General features: G+C 35.7%; 2 protein-coding genes across 2 annotated transcripts; both read left to right on the forward strand.

Moving 5' to 3' along the window:
* The first annotated feature begins 436 nt into the window (after nt 1-436).
* LOC105761295 (putative disease resistance protein At1g50180) lies at nt 437-1579 on the forward strand. The gene has a single exon (XM_012579071.2). It carries the CDS (start codon nt 453-455, stop codon nt 1497-1499), a length of 1047 nt encoding a protein of 348 aa, XP_012434525.2. The 5' UTR covers nt 437-452; the 3' UTR covers nt 1500-1579.
* A 2006-nt stretch (nt 1580-3585) lies between these two features.
* On the forward strand, nt 3586-4337 carry LOC128034572 (probable disease resistance protein At1g58390). The gene is made up of 2 exons (XM_052623111.1): nt 3586-4268; nt 4331-4337. The coding sequence occupies exons 1-2, from the start codon at nt 3586-3588 to the stop codon at nt 4335-4337; spliced, it is 690 nt and encodes a 229-aa protein (XP_052479071.1).
* The last annotated feature ends 8199 nt before the right edge of the window (nt 4338-12536 follow it).

The raw sequence follows: 12536 nt of genomic DNA on the forward strand, positions 1-12536 counted from the left end.
AAGTGGTTGTGCAGGGATTTGCAGCATGCCATATGAAGAAAATTGGGTCAACAATTGCATACCATTACGAAGCCATTCCACTAATTAATTTGAGCCCATTTTTCATTCGACTGTGACTACTGATGTCCTCCCATTTTTCATTTGAGCCCAAAAATAAAAATACATAAAAGACGGCTGCCGACTTCAACCATTTCCCTAATTACTTTCCAAACCCATTTATTTTACTAAATATTTTTTTCATACGGCAAAAATGGATTTAAATTTATTTAATGGGGCCCGTCAATATCAAGGTGACTTAAACCTGTGTTCCATGGGAATCACCTAAACCTGTGTCCGCAAGCAAGAATTGTATAGTTTAATTGAACTTCGAACGATATAACCAATGGTACTAGAAACAAAAAAGTTCCATGATATTAACTGTCTTTGGTCACCAAAAAAGAAAAACATCTCTCATGGATTTCTCTGCTGTTTCTTCTGCTCTCAAAACAATTGACAAGCTAACACGAGAAGTCACATCCTTGTGGGGAGTCGATGAACAAGTTGAGGGCTTGGAAAGTGAGTTGAGATGGATGCAAAGCTTCCTGAAGGTGGCAGATGCAAGAAAAGTTGACAATGAGCTGATACGTACCTGTGTTGTTGAGATCAGAGAATTGGCCTACGATGCTGAAGATGTGATCGAGACGTTTTCCCTCAAAGTTGTGTCCAAAAGGAAAGGTGAATTTTCAAATTGCATCAAAAGATCCGCTTGTTTCCTCAAGGAGGGATGCCTGCTCCACAAAATCAAGTCAGAGATAGAAAAAATCACAGCCAGAATCAAAGAATTGACTAGACAATTGAAGACGTACGATGTATCAAAGTTAGGGGTTGATGGAGAAGAACCAAGTTCTTCAACTGAAAGGCGGGAGGCAAGGCGGCCTTATCCTCATGTTATGGACGATAACATTGTTGGATTGGATGATGGCATCAAGAAATTGGTCACAGTTCTTCTCGATGAGCAAAGTGAATGTAGGGTTGTCTCCATATGCGGAATGGGTGGTCTGGGCAAGACCACTCTTGCCAAGAAAATATATCACCACAGCCAAGTTGTTGGTCATTTCAAGCACTTGGTTTGGGTATATGTTTCTCAACACTGTCAAAAAAGAAAAGTTTGGGAAGATATTCTATCTGATCTTCTCATCTTAAGTGAAGAAGACACTAAGATGAAGGTTGAAAAATTAGCAGAGAAGTTGTCTAGTTTCTTTGAGGAAAACAAATGTTTGGTGATACTCGATGATGTTTGGAACACCGAGGCTTGGGATAGCTTAAAACCAGCATTTTCAGCGAGGGAGACGAGAAGCAAGATCTTAGTCACCTCTCGGAACAAGGAGATAGTTTCACATGCCGACAAAAATGGTTTCCTATATGAGGTGCAGTGCCTAAACTACGAACAGAGCTGGGAACTATTCCAAAAGATTGCATTTCCCCCATCAAATTCTACAGGTAATATATATGTTTATTGATTTCATAATTGTGAAATTTTTCAATCTTAATATATCTATTTAATTTTTCGCTTCTTTTAACTCTTAAACTTGTATCGTTTGTCAAATTATCCCAAATGGATGAAAAAGTTAACATCTGTTAACTTTGTTGACGCAACATCCACATTGCACACGTGACATCCATGTATATGCCACTTCAACAAAGTTAAGAGATGTTAACTTTTTCATCCATTTTCGGGCTATTTGACAAACAACTCAAAGACTAAAAGAGGCAAAAAATTAAATAAATGGCTAAATAAGTCATTATGCCTTCTAAATTTGTTTCCGAATTTATGTCTTGCCTCCAAAAGTTTTCCAAAGTTTCTTAATTTTATTTATTGTATGAATTTTGTAAATTTTTATGATAAATTTGATAATATTAATTTGTAGTTTATTTTGGTAAATTTATTCCAACTAGTATCTAAATATTAATTTAATGAAAATAAAATTAAATAATCATAATATCTAATACAAATTGATAAATTAATTTATTTTGATTTTTTTCTAAATGTTATTTTGGTGGCAAGATTATCCCAAATTTGAAAATATCACAATCTTATTTATCAACATTTCTAGTTTCCTTGCTTTTTGCATATTTTATGTTATAAATCTGTAATTTATATGAAAGTATGAATTTGGAGAAACTTTTGAACTGATCAAAGTACCCTTTATTTTTCTTTATCATATTATTAAAATAACTTTAAAAATAATTAAATTTAATTTAGAATCATTAGTTAAAAAATTGTGCTAATTTAAAATAAAGTTACTACTTGAATAAACTCTAAGCATAAAGTATCTCTATAATTTGTATTTATAATCTATAATCTTATAAAAGTTGAAAGAAAAACTTTTGCAATGACCTTCTATTTTTATCAAATTACTAAATTAAAATTTTAAAAAAGTTGAAGTAAACCAGAAGTTAACATAATTATACATTTAAAATAATTATAATTTAATTTTTAATTAAAAATATTGTACTAATTTTAAAATAGAGTTATTACTTGAATGCAACTTTAAGCATAAAATATAGGAAAAAGTTGTCTAATTATTTTTATGTAAAAAGAAGTTGTGTTAATTTTATTGATTTAAAATAGAATTATTATTTAATTAAATTTAGAGTTAATTATATTAATTAATTATTGTTTTGAATAATGTTTTTATGCATTGATTACATAAAGTAAAACTATATTATATGTTGAATATGTTAAAATATTTTGATGATTTGAAAATTTTATATTGTAATTTTGAATCGATAAATTAATATATTTTAATGATATTCAATAATTTAAATAAAATTTTACATTAATTACTAAACTTAAAATAAAATATTTTAAAATTTTGATTAAATGTTAAATGTGTAAATCACATATAACGCATATAGTAATAGAAACTAGTATAATAAAAATTCTAAACTTTTAGAGTAATTATTGCATTTTCATGAAGTTGATTAAATTTTGATATTTTTGAAGAAATAAAATATTGTAAAACTAGTTGTTTCAATTATAGAGATTTACTAATTAACTTTCATTAATATCAAAATCTTGATTCATTTAAGAAATACATAATCACTCATAACAGATTTGTAGTAAATTTTCTTTTCTCAATTTAGATTAAATGATTATAACTTAATTTAGATTTATTAATTAAAAATTGTTAATTTTAAAATAAAGTTACCACTAAGTATAAAATATCTTTAATGTATTTATAATCTGTAACCTATCTATAGTTCATATAAAATCACGATTTATGATTGCTCCTCGTGATAGTTTTAGTTGATCTACTTTCTAATTTCTCTTATTAAAATAAATCCTTAAAATATAGTACAATAAAAATTTCTAAAAACAATTTATTTGTTTTTAATAACTTCTAAAATTGTTAAATTAGTGGTAATATTGTAGTTAATTACTGAAATGTAATGTTGTGGGTAACTTGCATCTTGCCCCACTAATTCTTTGAAATTGTTTAGGACGTCAATGTTGCGGTTAATTACTAAACTGTAGTCTATTTATGAAACCTTGTTTTTGAAACCTTGTTTTGGTATTATACAGGTTACAAAATTGATGCGAAAATGAAAGATTTAGGAGAGGACATGGTTAAACACTGTACAGGGCTTCCATTAGCCATCAATATATTGGGAGGAATTTTGGCTACAAAGTATCCTTCATTAACTGAATGGCTGAAGGTATCTGCAAATGTGAAATCATATTTGAAGAATGATCAAGGTGAAGTACTAAGAAATGTGTTGGCATTAAGTTATGATGATTTGCCTCCCTATTTAAGACCATGTTTTCTTTACTTAAGTCACTTTCCAGAAGATTATGAGATACCTGTGGATAGATTGATTCAGTTATGGGTTGCCGAAGGTATTGTTTCATCAAACCAAGAAGAAGGAGATGACGGGCAAATAGCGGAAGATGTGGCTGAAGGTTATTTAATGGAGCTTGCAGAAAGATGTATGATTCAAGTACAAGAAAGAGACATTGCAACCTTAAAGATGAGAAGTTTTCAGATGCATGATCTAATGAGAGATGTTTGCTTGTCCAAGGCAAAACAACAAAAAATCCTCTATATTGCCGATCAGTCAAATGCATGCCAGTTATCCACAATTGGGAGGGTTCGCAGAGTTTCTGTACACAAATATTTTTCGATCCAGTGCATTAAAAGTCCACGGCTTCGATCACTTTTGTTCTTTGATAAGTTTCTTCCGAACGGGGAACAAGATAAGATTTTGAAATCCATTTGTTTGGAAAGGTACTTCGACAACCACGAAGATGAAGTTTGCAATCCACTTGTTTTGTTTGGGATACTTTTAGGTCTTAGTGTGTATGTTACTAAACTTAAGGGAATTTGGAAATATATGTTCAATAATTTTAATTTTCTTAGAGTCTTAGATTACGAAAGGGGAGGAGCTGCAGGATGCAAGTTACCCAATGACATTGGTAAACTCATCCATTTAAGATTCTTGAGATTAAGGGGTCTTGACTTCTTGAATTCATCATTGCCATCATCTCTAAGCAACTTAAGGTGCTTGCAAACATTGGATTTAAGAATCAAAACCCTTTCGTTTTTTAAAATTATTCATGTACCTAACGTGTTATGGAGGATGCAGCAACTAAGACATCTATATCTCCCCAAGCATTGTAGTCCTAAAACAAGGTTGAAGTTGGGTACTCTAAGAAACCTCCAAACACTTGTCAACTTTAACACCAGGAATTGTTATCTAAAAGATCTTATCAACATGACAAATATTAGAGAGTTGGAGATTCGGGGGCCTTTCATTATTGAAGATTTTAACACGGAGGAGTTGGACAAGAATCCACCTATCATCCAAAGTAAATATCTTCATTTCCTGTCTGTCATCAATAATAAAGGAAGGATAGATCCAAGACATTTGGCGCATCTCCTTTTGAGTTGCGAAAACATTTCTAAGTTGAGCTTAGATGTGGAGATAAGAAGGTTACCAGAGTTCCACTACTTGTCTTCAAATCTCGCTTACATAAAGTTGAGAAGGTGTGAGCTTGAGGAAGACCCAATGCCAACACTTGAGAAACTGCCTTACTTAAGGATGCTTGAATTACATGAAGAGGCTTTCATAGGAAAGGAAATGCTTTGTTGTGGACAAGCTTTTGCTAAACTTGAGTCTCTAAGCCTTAAGGAGCTTAACAATCTAGAGGAGTGGAAGGTGGGTGAAGGAGCCATGCCTTCTCTTCAGCGATTGGAGATACAAAAATGCAGACAGCTAAAAATGCTTCCAGATGGACTGAGGTTCATTGCAAACCTCCAAGAACTGAAGATTGAATCAATGCCAAAGACATTCAAAGATAAAGGGGAGGAAGGGGGAGAAGATTTCTGCAAAGTCCGACATGTTCCTTCTATCATATTCCAAGATTGCGAGTGATAGTAATCATGATTAATGCCAGGTAATTCATAATCTTTGTTTTAGGAAATACTTAACCCTTTTGTTTATATATAAAAATCCACAACTATTCTGCATGTTTAGATTCTTTCTCAAGCAGATAATAATTTTGTTGGTGTTTAAACATGAAAACTAAGGAGAATTGAAGCAAAGAACGGATGCAAAGAGAATTAAACAAGAACTTGACTGAAAAAATTCATCTATCTTTCATCTCCATTAAGTTAAAATATAAGTTACAAGGCAGTCACCTAATACACAACTGCTCCCACTAATAACATGACAAAAACAAAGCTTGAATTACACACAAAATGTAGCTGACATATCAATTATTACATCACATTGGAAATCAAACAAATCAGCAACTAATCTTACTAACTTTAAAGACAAATTACAAAAGAACTAAAGCTAGTTACATAGGAACAAAATGTTGCTGCTGCACTGGTTCAGCTTCAATGCTGGTCTGTTGTTGCATTGCAGGCCAAAGATCATCAAATTAGACAAGATCGTAGTTTCAGTTCTTATCGTCCTCTGTGTAATAGGCCCAAATGGCCCAGGCCCTACAAATAATAAACCAAACCCCAAAACAACCCTGGCCCAAAGCAAAATAAAAAAAGAACCCTAGCCCTAAGGAGCGCCGCAGCAAGCCTTCAGGCGCGCCCAACAGCCCCGCGTCGCGCCTAACGCCCAGTCGCCGCACAACTCGGAGATCGACCCCTCTCCACGCACGTCACCTGCAAAAACACGGACTTAGAGAGTCCCAGAGAGAAGAAACAGCAAAAACAACATTTAGATTATTTTATTTTCTTTATTTTCGGCCTATAAAAGGCCTATCGAAATCTGTAAAAAGGACGGATGGTATGAACGGAGAAATATGCAGAAAAATTGAAAGAAATACGGATTAAACTTGTTTTTCAAAGGTGATTTTTGCCTTTTATTTTATAGCGTTTATTTTATTTTTTTTCGAAATTCTTCTTGTTTTTTTCTTTTATTTTCATCATTATTTTTGTTTAAAATAGCAAAGAAAAAGGAGAGATCTTACCCTTTTCGCCGAAGACGCCGGACCGTCGCCATGTCCGTTGCGATCGGAGCGCCGGCATGGGCCGAGGGGTGGCGCGAGGATGCTAGGGAATTAAACCTAGCAGAGCACCACTGTCTTCTTTATATATATATATATATATATTTTTCATTCGGTTTCAAATGACTTTTGAAGGGAAAAATTTTGTTTTAAATAACGTTCAAAACGGCGCCGTTTCGTCCAGGCCCTGACCTGCGCGATGACCCGACCCGAAGGGGAGGATCCGCGCGCTCTGACGTCACATGGTCTATTTGCACGAATGGTCCTCGCTGGCTGCGACGCGCTTCAGTCAAATCCTTTTGTTTTTTTAAAAAATTTAGGCCGCATATTTCTTTTTGTTTCAATTGGGTCCCTCCCTGCGCAGCGCATTGGAAGGATGGGATAATATCCCTTTTGGTCCTCCATGGTTACCCTCGCGTTCGAGTGGGTCCCCTTTTTTTTAAATTTTTATTTTAAATTTGCCCTATTGCTTTGTTTTTAACTCAATTTAATCCTTTTTTTTTCCATAATTATGCTATGTCATTTTTTATTTTATCCTATTTATTGATATTATTATTATTATTATTATTATTATTATTATTATTATTATTATTATTATTATTATTATTATTATTATTATTATATACACCTATTTTTATATGTAATATATACATGTATATTTTATTTTTATATGTATATAATTTTAAGCCTTTATAAATGCGTGCATGAATTTACACATACGTTTTTTCTATTTTCTTAGCTCTTATATACTTTATATTATATGCATATTTATATTTCTTTTTAATTTTGTAAATATATATATTCATATACATATGCCTTTGTTTTTTTTTCCTTTTATTTTATTTTGAATACATGTTTTTGTGTTTGTTTTATAGGATATATTTTATTCCTTCTATTTGCATGTATACTTGTATATGTGTTAGATGTATGTGTACATATATTTGTAACTTTATTGTTATATTGTATTTGTATATTTATATTTGCAAATATTTATTCTTATATGTCAGTAAATTAAAGGATCTGTATCATATTGTGTATTAACTTTTTAACATACCCTTTTGAAAAATATTTTTGGTTTTAACCATTCATCAAAGTTATTTTCTTGATTTAAAGGTTTTTTTTGAATAAAAGCATTTTTGGAAGTTTGGGATTTTCAAGGGAAATTGAGCCCTAAAGTATTGGGTTCTGGTTTTCTTTGTCAATCCTAAATGACCGAGAATATTTTTATTCAAAATGCATAAAAATCATTTTTGGAAACTTAACTTGTTGTGCCCTAACGTATTGGGTGTGGCATGTTACTTTCTCGAATGAAGATTTTCAGATAAAATAAAAGTGATATTCAAGTTTGGGGAATTATGAGGAATTGTACCCTAACGTATTGGGACTCGATTTCTGTACATGACTTGAACAATTGGATATCCTTTTGCAAATTTCATCATTCAAGCTTATTTTAAAATCTTTTTAACTTTCGACACAAAAGACATCAAATAATCAATTTGGTACCGATTTTGGGCGTTACGAGGGTGCTAACCCTTCCTCGTATGTGAATCGACTCGAACTTGTTTTCAAAATTCGCAGACCAAAATAGTTTTTAAGGTGGGCCGGTCACACCTTAATAAAGGATCGGTGGCGACTCCAATTTTATTTTAAAAAAGGTCGACAACCAAAATTTTTGTTTTCAAAAAAACGGTTTCGACAGCTTGGCGACTTCGCTGGGGACTTTGAGAGTCGAGCCATAAATTGATTATATTTGTCTTTGTGCCGAAAATCAAAAGTTTTAAAAAATTCATGAGTTCCCTTCGCATTTATCGTTTTCTTCATCTTGGTATGTTGGTAACCTTGCATTTGCATTTTGCATTTTACCCTTTAAGTGGGAGCGAGAAACTAGTCCTTCGTGAGGTTTTCATGTTCGTGCAGGGTAGTGGACCGTTTCCGGGATACATCCGTACCTATGTCTTCGTGAGATTTTCATCTCCGTGCAGCCATAGGGAAATGTGTCCCCCTGAACCGAACTCGATCCACATGAGCCTATAATGGGTGAGGATCGAGGAATCTGCTGGTTTGGGTACCCTTACTCTAGAAACTAACCCTCATATAGTGGGCTTTAGGAACTTGGCCTAGGTAGAACTATCCCAAAACCCTAGGGGATTCCTGTTTAGGTGTTTCTTGCTATTTTATGTTTGTTTATATCTTTATATGTGATACTGACTTGGGTTTCTTTTGTTTTATTTGCATGACATCATGATAGCATAACATTTCATCCTGAAAGGGCGTTAGTTTATATTCGGTTGCTAGACAGAAAGCTTATCATGGAAAAAGGGTTTCTTAATAAGGTGGAAGATAATGCGGCTGTCCAAACTTGGTCTGAGACAACACAGCATGAGAAAGGTGATAGTTTGGCCGAAGGATATGTGTCAGAGTTGTGGGACTTCACTCGTGTTAGCGTGACTCAGAATAACCTACAGGAACTAAAGGAAATCTGGGACCGGTGGAATGATGAGATTAAGCAGCTCTTCTATTTTAGCTATGGTGACTTACCTTACTTGCTCGACTTAAAGGTAGATAAGCACTTGTTTCGTGCTTTGGCCCAATTTTGGAATCCTGCCTATAGTTGCTTTACCTTTGGAAAAGTTGATTTAGTGCCTACGGTGGAGGAATATACGGCGTTGCTACGTTGTTCAAAAATTTAACTGGACAAAGCCTATTCAAGAGCTGCTAATGTTCCAACCTTTTTGAAGAAATTGATGAATATTACGGGGATGAGTGAGCAATGGGTCACAGCACGAATCAAACAAAAGGGAGATAGTAAGTGTATTCCTTGGAGGAACCTGAAAAACTTAATTCTAGCGCACTCGGATACGAGGAAGAGGGTTGATGTCTTTGCTTTGGGTATTTGTGGTTTGGTTGTCTTTCCTAAAGCTTTGGGACATATTGATGAAGCAGTCACTGACCTTTTTGACCGTCTTGACAAGGGGGTTACACCAGTTCCAGCAATTCTGGCAGAAACCTTTAGATCTCTGAATGAATGTCGAAGAGTAGGTGAGGGTAGATTCATTGGATGCACGCAGCTCCTTTTAGCATGGTTTTACAGTCACTTTTGGAAGGTGGATAAGGTTTCCTATCAGGTTTTTTCTGAAAATTATTTGCCCTTGAAGAAAATAGTGGCATTACCCAGGCAGGATGGTATCTCAGAGGAAAAATGGATGGCAATTCTTCAGAATCTTCAAGAGGGGGATATTGAATGGAGAGCTCCTTGGATGCTGTCAGATGAGATCTTATATAAATGTGGAGAGTTTGACTGGGTCCCTTTACTTGGGATTTGGGGGGCTATCGGCTATGCACCATTATTGGTGCTGAGACAGTATAGGTCAAGGCAGTTCGTACCAACAACTCATGGATTAGCTTAGTGTGAATTCTCGTATAAGTGTGATGGTTACAAGAAGAAGATACGAGAAATGACTAATACTTGGAGGCAGACTCGGCGATTGAAGAGATTGGCAGTAGGTCCATCAACAACTCCTGAATATATCAGTTGGCTAGGAAGGAGGGTCAATGATAACATACCTGTACCAGGTCAAGGAGACAGTCAATTTGTGGAAAGGCATGTACATATGGTCCCTTCTGAGCTAGAAATTATAAAGCAAGATTTTGAAAGAAGAAATTCTGAGCTCGAGAAGAAGATAGAGCAAATGGAAGAGGAGAAGATAAATTTAAGGCTGAACATAGATGTTCAAAAACTGGAAACCGAAGGCCTGAGAAAAGGGAAGCTCAAAGTCGAGGAAGACCTAAACAGCTTGAAGACAGATTATAAGAGATTACGTTTGTCAGTGAGAACTGCTGGGTTGGGAAAAACCTCAGAGAAGTGGCGTCAAGAGGTTCAAGAAGAAAAGGCCAAGGCTGATAGGTGGGAAAAGAGATTTCAGGAGGCTCAAAAGTAAAATAAGTCATTTGAGAGGAGTTTGTCAGAAAGCCAGAATGAAAGAGATAAACTAAAGGCTAGAGTGGCCGAGCTTGAGAAGATTGTTTATCAATACCGAAATCGAAATTCAGTGGCAGAACTACAAGCAAGTTTAAGCAGGATCGAGCAAATGAAGAAAACTATAGAGGAATTAGAGATAGCGTCGCAGAACTATGAAGCCAGGATTGAGCATCTGGAAGTAAACAAAGATCATCAAAGTGAACAGCTTCACTATCTCCAGGATCAAGTTGCAAGAAGGGATCACATTATGGGAGAAGCCGTGGTTCAGATTCAAGGGGTAGCTGAGCACCTGCAGACTTTGGCAATACAAGCTGATGTACTAAGTGTGAAATACGAATCGGAATCAGATCAGGGGCAGAAGTTGGCATCATTACTTAGGGAGATTAAAGTTCTAAATATTAGGGCAAGGCCTTATTTATAGCCATTTTATGTAAAGAAATTTTTTTCTCTAGTAAAGTTTTCTGAGTGGAATTGAATTATAATTAATGCCTTTTTTGCATTCACCTCATGCATCGCATCATATGCATTAGCATCGCATCATATGTATTAGCATCTCATCATATGCATTAAAGACCTTTATTAAATCCTAATAAGTTAAAATCATTACTCAGTTAACCTGGAAATCAACCAACCAACCCGACACCGATACGGCACTCGAGCAAAGACAAAAGATATGGATCAGAGATTAGAGAAGCTCGAACAGTACCAGAAAGAGATGCAAGACCGGCTTCAGCTACAAATGCAGGAGCGGTTAGACAAAATGAAACAAGAGATGTCTGAGAAGATGCTGGAATTTCAAGAGGATATAGTGGCAAAGTTAACCCGACTGATAACTAAGGGAAGTGACAAAGGAAAGAGCCCCATGGCAGATGTCGATGAGAGAAATGATGATGAACCTTTTTATCCTCCAGGTTTCACCCCTCCACATGAGTGAACTCAAGCTGAATACCCACGCAAATCTACTGTCACCATCATGCCTCAGCAATTTTGAGCTGGTATTTCGAACCTCCAAACTGGGCCGGGTTTTAATCCTGAAACTAACCCTATTAACTCTGCCATTCCTAACTTTGATGAAGTGGTTGAGAAGGAAAGAATAAAGGAAGAGTTACCGAAACAGTTGGAAGAAAGATGCAGGTGGCTCGAAGAGAAGTTCAAGGCGATGGAAGTTACTGAAAGTTATCGAGGCATTGACGCAAAAGAGCTGAGTTTAGTGCCAGATCTAGTTCTCCCTCATAAGTTTAAAATGCCTAAATTCGAGAAGTATAATGGGACGACTTGCCCAAAGGCTCATATCACCATGTTCTGCAGGCGAATGGCTGGATACGTTAATAATGACTAGCTATTAATACATTACTTCCAAGACAGCCTTGCAGGAGCAGCATCCAAGTGGTACAATCAGTTGAGTCGTGCCACGATTGGTTCATGGAGGAACTTGACGCAAGCATTCATGAAACAATATAGTCATGTGATAGACATGGCTCCTGATAGAATTACCCTTCAAAACATGGAGAAGAAGCTGAGCGAAAGCTTTAGGGAGTACGCGCAGAGATGGAGGGAGGTCGCAGTCCAAGTTTAGCCACCGCTCCTGGAAAAGGAAATGACCATGTTGTTCATTAACACCTTGAAGGCACCGTTCATTACACATATGTTAGGAAGTGCCACAAAAAGCTTCCCTGACATAGTCATGAATGGCGAGATGATTGAGAATGCGATCAGGAGTGGGAAGATTGATGCGGGAGAGAGTAATAGAAGATCGGCCTCGAAGAGGAAGGAGAGCGAGGTGAACAACACGAGCATGTACAACAAGGGTTACTCGAAGTCAGTAACAGTGAGTCAGCCAGGAAAGGTGGCTACCAATTAGCAAAGCTCGTCGAGACAAGAGGTCGGTACAAGATGAAATACAGAGAGGCCCCAATTCACGCCAATTCCTATGTCGTACAGGGAATTATACCGAAACTTATTCGATGCACATGTAGTTTCCCATTTCTATCTGAAGCCCTTACAGCCCCCGTACCCTAAATGGTACGACGCAAATGCACAGTGCGACTA

The sequence above is a fragment of the Gossypium raimondii genome, chromosome 11, assembly GCF_025698545.1.
Source record: "Gossypium raimondii isolate GPD5lz chromosome 11, ASM2569854v1, whole genome shotgun sequence".
Lineage (NCBI taxonomy): Eukaryota > Viridiplantae > Streptophyta > Magnoliopsida > Malvales > Malvaceae > Gossypium > Gossypium raimondii.